We start from the raw sequence: 13,784 nt of genomic DNA, 5'->3' as shown, positions 1-13,784 counted from the left end.
TATATTATCTTTTTTAATTATCTTCTCCTTTATTAAAGCTGCTATATTTTAATCTTTTTTTAGTTTTTTACTATTAAGATAGCAAAGGGTTTTAATAGTTTTTACCCTATTTATTACCTTCTTATAGAAATTAATATATTTAATAATAGACAGAATATAGTAGTCTATATTTAACTCTTAAACTACCTATTACTTAAATTCCTCTAGAAGTTTTTAAAAATATTAAACTCTCTGTAAGTATTAGCTTAACTTACTTAAAGTTATTAGCGCTTTTAATATAGCTTAATATTTTTAGTTATATTTCTTTAGATTCTTAAAGCTATTATATTTTATATTTTTAAACCTTTTTAGCTATTAAATATTATATTTCCTTTAATATTTATTATAATAAGCATACTTTTATTTAGTTACTTCTGCTAGTTTTAAGTAGTTCTTTTTTTTATATTTAAGTTAAATATTTATCTATAATAATATTAATAGGCTATAATAGTTTATAAACTATTTAGTTTTTTCCTTTTCTAAGAATTAGTTTGCCTTATATAATCTCTTAAAAAGCCTTAGGTAATAAGTAATATTATCTCCTTTAAAATAAAGTACCCTAGGATTCTTAGATATTAATATTTATAGAGCTAATATAATCTAGATTAATTATATTATTAATAGTCCTATATTTTTAAATGCCTAGACTATTTATACCTCTAGACTTAGTAATATTAAGGAGTTAAGAGTCTTTTTATCTTAACTAATACTAAAAAGATTAGTACTTTTCTCTATATTTTTTTAAAAAAATAATAATAAAAATAATAATAAGAAGTTCTTCTATTTTTTAATAAATAATTCTTGCTTAATAATTTCTTATTCTTTCTAAATTTTTACTTCTCTTTTATATTTATTAAGCTCTTCCTTATATTTAGCAATTTTTCTTTTTTTTATTGCTAATATATATTTTTGCCCTATATTATTTTTATTATCTCTACTAATTTAAAAGGTATATTTATTTTTTTTTATTTATAGTGGTAATTATCTTTAGTTATTTTGCTTATCTTTTTATTACTTTTTATTTCTTTTTTTAGCTTTAGCCTTAATTTTAGCTTCTAATTCTTCTTTTTCTTTTATTTCTGCTTAATATTTTAATACCCCCTATATTTAGCTTTATTTTGTTATAAGAAAATATATTAAGACTTAATATAGAGTCTTTAAGCGAGTAGGTATTAAAAAGAAAAAGAAGGGTATTTACCTTTAAAGCTTAGAGTAAAGTTAGAGAAAAAGCTCTAGCTATAAACTAACATAGTAAACTAATAATAATCTAATATTAAACTAATACTAAATAATAATAGAAAAATAAAGCTAATTATTTTATTCTAAGTAATTAAAAAGTATCTCCCCCTATTCTCTACTGCTTTACTTATAGACTTTTTAAAGACTTTAAGTAGAAGCATATAATCTCTTAACTAATTATATTCTTTACGCCGATTCTCCCCGCTATAGTAGTCTTAGTTTTATTAATATATTTATATATTAGGTAATAGTATTTATACTATTTTAGCTTATAGCTAGCAGTAATATATTTAATAAACTTATTTAAGATAGTTAGTAGAAATAGGGGAATTAGGGCAAATATTATTAATAGTATTAACTCTTAGATAGAAGCTATATAATATTAAAGTATAGGCTTAAGGAGCGGGTTAAAATAAATAAAATAAGGTAATTAATATTAGGACTAGCTATAGAGTCTTTACTTAGCTAATTTAAACTAGAATAAGCTATTACAGGCAGGCTTAGTAAATAAAATATAGCTTAAGAAGCTTAAATTTAAATTAAGCTATATGCTAAAGATATTTTTATAAGATTATATAACTCCTTATATAATTTAGAAGAGTTTAAACCTTACTCTTCTAAATTAGGTAAGCATTAGCCAGTAGATTAATTATTCTATCTTCTATATTAATACTATAATAATATCTTTAATATTATAAAAAGGATTATTACTTTCTTTTAAAGCTCTTCTAAATAATATATAATTTTTTAAAATCTTTAGCTTAAGATTTATAAGAAATAAATATCTTTAATCTTAAATATTATTATTTAATAGGGATTATAATATAAGATACTTTATTTAATCTACTGCAGTAATAAGGCGATTAAATAATAGGCTAAGGAATTCCCTATAATTTTACCTATAAAATTAGAAATCTTATTACTATAGTTCTAGGAGTTATTAATAAATTTAATATTACTTATTAAGTTAATCTATACTTATTAATTAGATTTAAAGAATATAGAATTAAATATTTCTATAATAAGCACTATTATAACTTAGATTATAGTATTACTAATAATTTAAATAGCCTAGCAATAAATAGAAATATAGCAATATCTTATATTATAAAGCGCTTCCCTATAATTCTTTACTTATAAAATTAGTATCTATTTAAATATTAAATAAAGCAATTATTTAGAGAGTTAGCTTACTAGGCTTTATTAGACTGCTTATTTTCTAAATCTTAATACTTATTATAAGAGCTTTAAGGATTATAATAATAATATTTACTATATAATCTATTAATATATTAGTAAATAAGCAATGCTTAATTTTTATTACTTTAGAGGGCGAACTGAAGCTTTTTATAAAGACGCGTATTACTAGAAATAGCTTAATACTAAATCTTTTTAAAGAGTAATAGTATAGCTCTTATTCTACTACTTTTATAATTTATTAATTTATATAATTTATTAGACTATAATAATGCTAAATCTTATAAATTTTACTATATAGCTGCTTAAAATAACTGCCAACTCTATTACTTCTAAATATTCCTTTTTAGCTATAAACCTCTAGTATATAAAGCTTTATAATATATTGAGCCCTAATAGTGTAGATAAGCTTATCTATATCTATATAAACTCGCGTGTTCTATAGGAAATAAATGTAGGTATAAACTATTATACTAAAGGGGATATTAAAGCAAAGCTGCTGGCTTTAAAGAATTAAGAAATAGAGAAGACCTATTTTATATAGGGACTCTTGGGCGAAGCTATTAAAGAATCCTTACCGGCTACTCCTAGCAGCTAATTAATAGGGAAAAGATCTTATTTTAATGCTTAAATAGCAGGCAATAGAATCCAGAAAGTTCAATATCTTTACTGGCTATAAAAGCGATATTTTCTAGGAGTTAGATCGCTTTAAATTTCAGCTGTTTTAAATCAGGATATCTTCAGATATCAAGTAGGTCGGATCTACCATACTAATTTATTAGCGTATTTCAAAATTTCAGACAGACCTTTACTTTCATTTCAAGACATTTTATTTCACGAATTTCATGAAATTTTGAATTTCAAATGCCACCCCTAGCTTGAACTAACTAACAGTGGGCTTAAATCGTTCGGTTCATCTATCACACCCACACTGCCGGAACGCTGTGATTATGTATACAGTACATGATTCCTTGGAAAATCTGCAGCATGTACCCATTATTACGGAGATGTCTACAGAAGCAAAGAGCCTCCTGAGTCCTACTCGACTCAGTTTGCGCATCTTTGGAGCCTGTGGACGGAATAACGCTGGGGATTTCGACACGCCATCCAGCTAGCGGCCCGCGAGTTCCCATAGAGGATTTAGACCATGCGGGCCATCCTGTTAGCAGCCGTTCCAATTTTAATGGCCATGACATGAGGCGCCAATCCCATCACGAGTCAATAATCGAAAGGCCCGTGGTCGGAGGAGCTGCTACAAGGAGACAGCACCTAGGCAGACTAAATGACACGGATTTTTGGCGCTTGAAAGCGCACGCAGATTGAACCGGCTACAATGGCAGCAGTCATGAATGCATTCATACGGGATGGCTGCTTCGTCTATTATCCGGGCAGAAGGTGGGACGACCGAAGACTTAACCTGCTCCAGCAGTGCACTAGATAATAGTCACAACCATTGTATTATTTCGAGCAGCAATCGCAAAACGAACGACCCCTCAGTGCTCCGTACAGGAGCGCCCGGGGTCTGTTGGGGCCAAAGCAATATGGATTAAGGCCCCCCAATACCTTTAAGAACCATGCCACGGGCAAATACCTAATACCAGTGAAACTCGCACCTTTGGTGAGAACGAAGACTGATTGCTTATTCGCATCTCCCCACCACGATTTATATCAGAGATGGCTCGAGACACTTCCTCCGTCGATGGCCTGGACTCCCAATCTTTCGATTTTGTTGTAGTCGGAGGCGGTACAGCTGGACTTGTGATTGCCAATCGTCTCACTGAGGACCCTAGTGTCAAAGTTCTCGTCCTTGAAGCTGGTAGCAATCGTGTTGATGACCCTCGAATTTCCGTGCCAGGACTGGCAGCCAGTACCTACTGGGACCCGGATTTCGACTGGCGCATCACCAGCCCTCCGCAGGTAAACAGTCCTCCGGTCAATGAATGCTGTGGAGAAACATTTTCTGAATACCGTTTCGTTATAGGAAGGCCTCAATGGACGCCAAATAGCGGAAACTAAGGGCCGTACCCTGGGAGGCTCGTCGGCCATCAACCTGGGTATGGTCATTTATCCTAGCAAGAGAGACGTCGATGCGTGGGAAGAGCTGGGGAATCCAGGATGGAACTGGGACGCTCTTTCGCAATACCTCCGGAAATCTGAGACTTTCACGGCCCCGAATCCTGCTATCCGCGAACAACTGTCTCTAGACTATATCGAAGAGACGCTTCAGGGAGGAAATGGACCAATTCAGATCTCGTTTGGAGATGGTCCCTTTCCAACCTTCATGGCGGCTTGGCCCAAGGTATTCGAGAACCTCAACCATAAGCTTACTGGCGATCCCATTTCAGGGGTGGCTAAGGGGGCATTCTGTAATCCGGCGACTATCGATCCGAAGAACAGGACACGAAGTCATGCTGGTGTCGCCTACTACAACGAAGAAGTTGCGAAACGACCTAACCTACGCGTGGTCACAGATGCCACTGTTGAGAGAGTTGTCTTGAAGAAAAATGTTGACGGTACGGTATCAGCGACTGGCGTGGAGTTTACCGCGAAGGATGGAGTCCGGAGGACCGCTTCTGCTGCTACTGAAGTCATTCTTTCTGCCGGAACCATTAAGACGCCGCACCTGCTAGAGTTATCCGGGATTGGAGGAAGCGAGCTCCTAAAGAAGCATGACATCGAGGTCATCGTGGACAACCCGAACGTTGGAGAGAACCTGCAAGAACATGGTTTTGTGCCTTTTAGCTGGGAGATTGCAGAGGGACAACAGTCTGGAGAGGCTCTTCGTATCCCAGAAGTGGCACAGGCTGCTATGGATGCTTGGCAACAGCATTCTGGCGCTGGTCCACTGGGTCTCTGCCCGCTGGCATCTGCATTCATGACGCTGCCCGAACTGCAGGATGGCGAGATGAAGGGGCTGGTCAAAAGATACCTTGAAGACTACCAGTACCCAAGCTTCCCTGGTCAGGAGGTCCAGTATCGCGTCTTGCGAAAGATTCTCGAGGATGAAACAGAACCCTCCGGACAGTATACATTGGCGCCGTTCCAGCTTACTCCTGAGAAAGGTCCCACCCCGAAAGACGTTTTCGGAATGCTTGAGCCAGAATGCTTCGTCAGTATTGTCTCTGTGCTCAACCGCCCCTTCTCCCGTGGTCATGTACACTTAACATCCAAGGACCCCTATGACCTTCCCTTGTTCGATCCGAAATTCTTCTCTCATCCTCTCGACCTCGAGATTCATGCTAGACATACGAAGTGGCTGGACACGCTCGCATCTACGGAGCCAATGGTCTCTCTGATAAAGAGTGGCGGCCGTCGTCTGCATAGCGACAAACCCGTAATCGACTTAGATACCGCGCGACAACTGACTAGAGATCGCCTCGTCCCTCACTACCACCTTGTTGGAACAACAGCAATGATGCCTCGCGAGCAGGGCGGCGTCGTGGACGACCGATTGAAGGTGTACGGCACGAAGAACTTACGAGTAGTTGACGCCGGTATAATCCCACTTATCCCTAGAGGAAACATCCAGGCGATAGTCTTTGCCGTTGCTGAGAGGGGAGCGGATATCATAAAGGAAGATTTGAAGAAGAAGTCTGTGGAATAAGTTTATTTTTAAGCTTATGATGATATCTATTTCGGACCAAAGTCTATTATATACAGGTAGTAACTAGCTATAGTCGACTCATGAATCGTATTCCAGCCATCGCGCTTACTAGAAGCAGCGGTCTTTCCATTCCATTCGTTACTTAAAATATGTAGTTCACTTCTCCCGTTTCCTTCGCTTGCTTTCTTCACGACACGAAAACCGTTCCAGCGTAGTCACCGAACCGACAATGAACTAAAAGCCGTTTGTGATCGGCTCTGCACCCGAGTCCATTCCCTCTCCACTACCTCGAGGGCATCTAGGCCCCAATCCCGGCGACGACCCTGAGTATCGCACAGGCATTTCGAACATCTCGATGCTAATGTCCCGGGGATTCTTCATCAGAGGGATCATGACTTTCTGCAGAGGGACAAGGCTCTTGGTCTGGGGGCAGGCCCTAACCCCCCACGCGGAAATGCTGAGAAATGAATAATATCTTCAAACTGTGATTAGATTGTTAGCACCTTCCTTTACCTGGAAACGCGTCCAATAGCAATATTAGACGTGTTTGGGGCAAGGGTGTCATACACAGAGTAGGAGAGTTCCTGGATTTCGTATCTCTCCTGCATCGGCGTCCCTTCCCAACCGGTGATAGTAAATTGCAGCTATTTCCACGGAAATGGGTTTGAAGAAGTTTTCAATGCTCCGTGTCTGTGGTGGAAAAGGAGAAAGAGAACAGAAATGTAGATAGAGAAGAAAACAGACCACTTGGTGGCATCCTGCCGGGGCTCCAATTTGGGGAAGTCCTTCATGCGAGTTATTGTCACCCAATGGGGTGAGAAATCGTTGACTGAAACAACTTCCAATCTCCGCAACGACTGACTAACCATCAACAGATGGAGTAATCCGTGGCATACGCCACGCTCATGCTGACCAGACAAGTCGCCGATGCTGCCCTCCCATCTCAGGATCCTGGTGGTGTTAGGCGCAGTGGCCACCCAGCCCTCGTCGGTCGGAGTAAGTATGGCTGAACTCGCGTCTCCAGAATCCCTGACAACCGGACCGGTAGTATAGAACCCGATCATAGACCATCTTAGCACCCGAATTGCTAGCGAGGGAGAGGTTTTTTCGATTTCCGTGTTCGAGCGACTCAACAATGATATCACATATCTCCCCGATGCCCAGCAGACCTTTGAACAAATCACGGCTGCTGTACTTAAGTGGGTTTGGATCCCACTTGTTGGCCCCCAGCCTTGAGTTTGCCTTCTCCAATATATCTTTAAGTATATAGACAACACATCTTTGAGCATATAGACCTGTTACTTCGAAGCAGGCAGCTGCCATCCCATTTTCTCGTGAGCTTCGGCCTCTGTCTGGCCATGTTGTTTGCTCATGAGATGGGTCTTGACAAAATGTCGACCCTGAAAAGGCTTGGATCAACACCCCAATGGACATTTTAGGGCGTCAGTTGTAACCCTCCACTCCACTGATTTAGATCCTTGATGAGGGAGGTATATAGCTATCTGATCCGGACCAAAGTGGTGCTGAAGTCGTAAATGGTGCCTCCATCGCATTCGCGATTTGAAGATATTATTGGATAGACAGCCCCGCACACTGCACTTCAGAGATGCCCATAAGTTGTTATACCAGTCCTTTTGATGTTTGTGGTAACTAGTGCTGGTTATAAATATCTTATGTATCCATATTCGTATACTCTTGAAGTCCATCTGTGAGTACTGGAGATATGAGATTGAAGTGATCTCCGTTTTGCAAATGTCTTGCCGCATCCGTGTTCTGAACGAGTAATCGTAGAACGTTGTATAGGAGGGTTCTTTGGATCATATTGACTGGCGTGGAAATTGAAATGTGTGGTGTAACGGAACAGAAATAGGCTCGGGGGATCCCGGCTATTACCAACAGGGATAGACTGGTGGAATCCGATCGGTTTATCAACAGCTAACGATTGACACTATAATGTTGATTCTTGCGAAATATTGAATGAAATCTGAGCCGGATAGCTATTGCCAATGGACACTGCCAGGAATATGATCCAACGGAGACAATGAATGTACTTCAGAAGTCTGTTCCGGTTGCGACATCTTGTATATCGCAGATGCCAAAGCGATATCATCTATAGGGGTGAGGCCGGATGTCTCTATAGATGATTCGTCGATATTTGGGATGCAACCAAAATCATAATTTCCTCCTTGGACCATATCCTGGAGGTTATTGAGTTGCTGCATATCCACCAGTTCTGCGTCTCTGACTGCCGTGTCAGCTGGAGTCGTTGCAAAAGTTGCAATATTCCTCTCCCCAGTTTCTCATCTCGAGTGCACATTGAGTGGTACTCACCAAGGTCTCAGAGCAGGGTCCGAGAATTCCTTAATCCAGGCGACCATCTGAGCGGTCTCTTTTAAGGCTTTAAAAAGCCCATTTTCGCTGCGGAAATCAGGTACTGAACTATTGTTAGACCAGGACAAAATATAGTAGATTGTTGGCATAAAAACAACTTACTTCCGGCACCTGTTGAAATTCCAAAGCCCACAACAGCACAGCACACTGCTGTTATGCTAATAGCACCTTGAACAAAATATCTTAATGCCATTGGCTAAGAATCGTGGCTACAGCCTGCCAGAAATCCTCTGCAGATACGCTTAGAAATCCGTATTCGCCTAAAGAATATTACCGGAGTCTCAATATTCGACAGAGAGACCAAAGATATTAAGATCGAAGGACTCCTCGACTGCAAGGAATAACGTCCCAAAGAGCAGGAACTACTCTTTTGTAACGCGTGAGCCGGATCCCAGATCGTTTGGGCATGTTGAAATGTCTTCCCCTGGAGGTTCCTTGCTCGGACTTCTTGCCGTCCGTGAGGCTATCCTCCGCTTCCGCTTCGTTGACGAACTCTCTCTTGGCCCTTTCCTTCTTCCTCGACCTTGTCAGAGACGACTGTGCGTGGCGTTTCTGGGCAAGCCCACGTTTGCTTGACTTCCTCGGTGGGTGGGTTAGACGGATATCGGTCATCCAGTATCATATTCAAAATATGGTGTTCAGAACAATCAAACGATTTTGAGACAGAAATAATCATATGATCAGGAGGAGTCGAGTCGGAAATAATTGTGCCGATACTTATATAACGTCCTGTTTTCCACTTCGGCTAGAAGTAAGTACCAAATCCATGGTAATCGAACACTCACAAGCCACCAAGCAGACTACTGCCTCGCTGGTCCGATCTCGGTTTCACTTGCGTTCGTCCCATTGGTTTGTCCCAGGTTACCAGTTGAAGGCCCTGACATTATAGTTTGAGAAAGAAGTTAGAATTTGTTCTGCTTCTCTTGTGCAATCGCACGTGTACACGAGTTGTATGAAATATTCTAGCATCTGATAGTTCTCCAGATGCCCTCGACTCGAGCGGTCAAATGAACCCAGTGTTCCAATGGCCAGTGTAGGGTAGGTGCTCCGCATAATGGTGATCACACAACTGATTCTTGAATATCGCTATGGTGTCCTGTACTTGCTTCTGAAAGCCGTTCAGTCCAAAAAGTTGCATCGATACAGACATGCTCAAACATATCTGAATCAAGATCTTCGCGCCATTTGACGACTTGGTCAATTAAGGACGGTACAATCCATACATGAATTCCAATCTCCTGTGACTCCTGATCGCCAAATGTGACGTCGGTCTCTCTTGGTGTGATTTAAAAGCTTAAAATGATCTGTTCGAAACCAACCACGAAGGTCCCGTTGTCGATGCTTATAGTAGCCAAAGCTGGTTTTCCGACAGAGCACAACGCAATGTACCGGATTCAACATATATCAGAAAATCTCCACGTAAAGAGACGAAGAAAGAACTCAACATGCGAATTATAATTGTTGGTGAAAAGGACTAGAGCTCAGGAATACAAAAATATCAACGGCATCTACTTAATTATATATAAGTTACCCTTGCGGTCATGGAATGGTATGAAGGGGAGTGTTTTATAACTCTATATCCCGCAAAGGCTACGGCCTGAAAGGGAGAAGTACTGTACTGTGCGCAGAGGTTGATGGAAGGGACGAAGAGTTAGAATGCGAGAGAGGGAAATAAGTAGATGCAGAAAAGAGTGGTAAGACCCCTTCATCGAATTCATTGATGGGTCCATCAGGGCAGTGAAAGGTTGTAGTCGGATGATGGCGCTTGAACATTTCTGCTGGGGAATGATCTGGAAATGGGGCTGTGAATGTCGATGAGGATGGTTGTCTTCTTTGAATATTCACGAGATTTTGGTCGTCAATCCTACTCTCCTCCGCGTATGGTTAGAACATCACATCACGAGGATGAAAATTTCTGATTTCTTCTAGAAAAATAATATGCGAACCCATCTATGGTATGACGGGTTGAATGCAGGTATGCTCGCATAATTGGTATCCAAATATCGCTCCCGATGCAACTGCCGGTTTCTCTCGAATGCGCAAATATCAACAAATATACTCTTGTGCCTATCCGGCATTACTTATGAATAACAAACTAATAACACCATGGGAATCACTGCGATTACATGCGTCGAATCTGCGTCTCGCCCTTGAACTTGTCGAGCGCTGGGGTGTTGAGATGGCTCCACCACTCGAACAGCATGGAGTTGCAGATGAGCTTGAACCACGGCGTGAACTTCAGGTCTGGCCGCTCGAACATCGCCTTCAGCTCGGTGGGCGAAACATACGTGGTGTCGCGGACTTCGTTGGGGTTAACGTCGAGATCAACGTCCGCCTGGATGAAGAGGATGTAATCGACTGCACGAAAAGTCAGTAATTCTGTTTATGGCCACCCAAAACAGGCCTGCAGGCCAACATACTCTCGTGCTCTCCCCACTTTCCGTCACTGGGAGCCTTGTAGTGTATCCGGGTCAAGAACTCAAATTTGTCCAACGGAACCTGCTCAGCCTTGATGCCCAGCTCTTGGTTCAGCTTGCGCTGAGCGGCTCTCTTGACGCCCAGAATAGCGGCATCCAACTCAGCGCCGGTCTCACCGGGAATGCCTAGCGGGTGGGAACAGCAGGTGTTGGTCCACATATCGGGAAAGGTGATCTTCTCAGTGGCACGCTGCTGGAGGAGCAGACGCTTCTGCGAGTCGAAGAGGAAGACAGAGAACGCTCGGTGCAGGAGACCCTGGTTGATATTCGTCATAAGATGGCCTGTGCAAGAACATGATAGTTAGCCTTTTTTTTTCTCGAATGCACGAACATTATTGCTTACTCCCCTGAGTAGTGAGGGATAACCCCGCGTTATCTTCCCACGATAGAGGGGCAAGGTAGAGAATAGAAGGACTAGCTTACATGTCTTCTTGGTAGCACTTCCAATAGGCTTGTCATTCTCATCCAGCACAATGCAGACCTCATCCATCAGACGGATCTGTTCCTCATCGTACCCCTCCAACTCCCCGCTATCGCGTGCCGAAGATCCAGCAGCCGACGTCGGAAACACAGAACGCGCCAGGGAGGTATCCACGTCGGGGAAAAGCGTGAGAACGTTCTCCGCCGTGATGGTCTGAGTCATTGTTGTCGTCGTGCTCATCTTGGTCGCAAGAACGGCGTGGAGGAGCGGAATCGCAAAGAAAGGCGAATAATTAATTGTAAATAATAATCTGATTCTGGCCCCTGAAGGCAAAATCACGGGGTCCTGTCAGGCCGCCCGCACGTGCTGGCGGTGAGAAGCGGCAAAAAGATCATCCCCACAACGACGTTAACAGTCTACTTAGTCTACTGTCTACATCAACAATTCCTCTGCTGATGCTCGCTCACTTCGATCACCTTCTTCAATGGAATGGAACCATCGTTCTCAATCTCTGTGACCATAAGAATGACGGTGTCACAGATCAGAGTTCAGTGCAAGTCACCAGCGGTGTACCGTCAGGCATATCTGCAGAGCTGGAGGACGACTAGATAAAGAAGACTTGGAATGAACTGCTACCCAGTACTACACGCTGAACCTGACATAAATCCCACCGCAATGACCATTTTCGGCTTGAGAAAAAAAGACCCGGAGATAGTGATGTGCGGCTGGGATGTGGAAACAACCTTTGTCTCCCCCCCTGTCAGACCGACATTCTGCAAAGCTGAAGATGAAGAAAGTGCTGACTTTGGCTCTCAAAAGTACGGTCGATCACCCGGGAAATGCGAGGTACACTACGGTATCGAGCTTGATCTGCCTGCTTTGCGAATGGGGCTGTACTTTTGACCCGTTGCAGAAAACACGGATCGCGTATGGATGAAACCGTACCATATGTAGCAAGTTTCTGTCGCGCAATCAACCACGTAGATACTTGCGACGTCGTCATACAGCATTTGAGAGTACGGTTCCAATGCGTTCTGTAGTCCGAGGGTGATGCGAGAGTCGGATTTGAGCGAGGTCTGGTCCGTCACCAAGGTCGACTTGTGCGGATGGCCAAACATCAACCACGCCAAAGACAGTAAAAGCAGCAGATGACTTCACCTCATCCTTCAACGGAGGTCAATGACGTCGTGGGTTTCTATCAAGCATGAAGAAAATGCCGTCGCATCACTCAACACCATCGAGCAATTGAACTCGATAAGTCATACCCGCAAATAATCGAGGCAGCGACAGTGAACTTCAGTATATTCTTGATCGGACATTATCATGACATCAAAGCTGCTGTTACTCTCCCTGGCGTACCAAATATCAGCCGTACTCGTTCTTCATGCAGCACAGCTGTCGATGTGTCTCTGCAGAAACATCTAGTTCACCTCACCTGGATCAACTTGATCGAATAAGGGCTGCCAGAGAAGTTCCGGAGTTTCAACCCTTTGGAGAGAGAAACGATATCAAACCTACAACCCGATTTACTTGTCAAGCTCGAAGTTCTAACATAAATTCTTTTCGAATCTCTTGATTCAAAGTTCTCCTCGTAACTATGGTACTCAACTAATAACCAGTTAGTTAGTAGACTCGTAGAGTAACATCTGTCCGCAGCTTGCAGGTAACACATGACGTATTTCGCATATCACAGTCTACCATCTGACAGGGCCTGAACTTTTGTAAATAATCTTAAGTTTGACGTGCGTTGATGCGCAAAAATCTGTCATTCACCGTGACTATTTACGCCGATCAAAATAACGTCTGAATTACCCGAGACGCGATTCATACAATAGTTGCCAATAATTGCAACCAGAACTAAGTCCTATAGACTTGTGATCAGGCTTCTGAAGAGAAAGAAGACTGAAAATGGCGTAATAATGATGGCTAGATAGTCTCTCGGAGAGAAGATCGGAATGGGGCATAAGTGTAGATGGGATTGCTTGTCATTACCATACTACCATATCTGCAATGCCTGACAAAGAAAGCCAAGAGAGAGAGAGAGAACCACTAGTCAGAGGTCTAGCCTCTTGGGGTGTCAGACGTGTCATCAAATAGTGAGATATTCGTCTCCGCAAAACCAGTCCCGGGTAAACTGAGTCGATAGTGATTTTCCGCCCGAATCGCCAGCATTATTATTATTATTTAGCCATCAAGGTATCACCATAGCGTGACCTTCCAGAATCGTATGGACCAAATTGCAAGGATTCGACCAACGCAGAGAACTCAAATTTCCTCTTTCAGGGATATGCTCATGCATGAACGTACATAGATAAAAGTGGCCATCTAATTGTTCAGACAGTTCAAAAGTGTAGTTAAATGAACTTAAGCAGCTTGGCTAACCCCTGTTCAGAGCCGTATTTCCCGTTCTTCACAG

The 13,784-nt window shown here is 41.8% G+C and overlaps 3 protein-coding genes across 3 annotated transcripts; 1 reads left to right on the top strand and 2 right to left on the bottom strand.

The window, feature by feature from the left end:
• Positions 1-3,910: 3,910 nt before the first annotated feature.
• On the top strand, positions 3,911-6,196 carry C8Q69DRAFT_189601 (hypothetical protein). Its single transcript, XM_028625960.1, has 2 exons — positions 3,911-4,392; positions 4,457-6,196. Exons 1-2 carry the CDS (start codon positions 4,150-4,152, stop codon positions 6,077-6,079), a joined length of 1,866 nt encoding a protein of 621 aa, XP_028481065.1. The 5' UTR covers positions 3,911-4,149; the 3' UTR covers positions 6,080-6,196.
• A 359-nt stretch (positions 6,197-6,555) lies between these two features.
• On the bottom strand, positions 6,556-7,856 carry C8Q69DRAFT_189578 (hypothetical protein). Its single transcript, XM_028625959.1, has 2 exons — positions 6,647-7,856; positions 6,556-6,561 (listed from the first exon to the last, which is right to left on the bottom strand). Exon 1 carries the CDS (start codon positions 7,366-7,368, stop codon positions 6,724-6,726), a length of 645 nt encoding a protein of 214 aa, XP_028481064.1. The 5' UTR covers positions 7,369-7,856; the 3' UTR covers positions 6,556-6,561; positions 6,647-6,723.
• Positions 7,857-10,417: 2,561 nt separating this feature from the next.
• Positions 10,418-11,715, bottom strand: C8Q69DRAFT_189094 (isopentenyl-diphosphate delta-isomerase). Its single transcript, XM_028625957.1, has 3 exons — positions 11,371-11,715; positions 10,891-11,229; positions 10,418-10,828 (listed from the first exon to the last, which is right to left on the bottom strand). The coding sequence occupies exons 1-3, from the start codon at positions 11,606-11,608 to the stop codon at positions 10,593-10,595; spliced, it is 813 nt and encodes a 270-aa protein (XP_028481063.1). The 5' UTR covers positions 11,609-11,715; the 3' UTR covers positions 10,418-10,592.
• Positions 11,716-13,784: the final 2,069 nt, after the last annotated feature.

This window comes from Paecilomyces variotii, assembly GCF_004022145.1.
Source record: "Paecilomyces variotii strain CBS 101075 chromosome Unknown C8Q69scaffold_21, whole genome shotgun sequence".
Taxonomy (NCBI): domain Eukaryota; kingdom Fungi; phylum Ascomycota; class Eurotiomycetes; order Eurotiales; family Thermoascaceae; genus Paecilomyces; species Paecilomyces variotii.
This window is presented reverse-complemented; position numbering and strand designations above follow the sequence as displayed.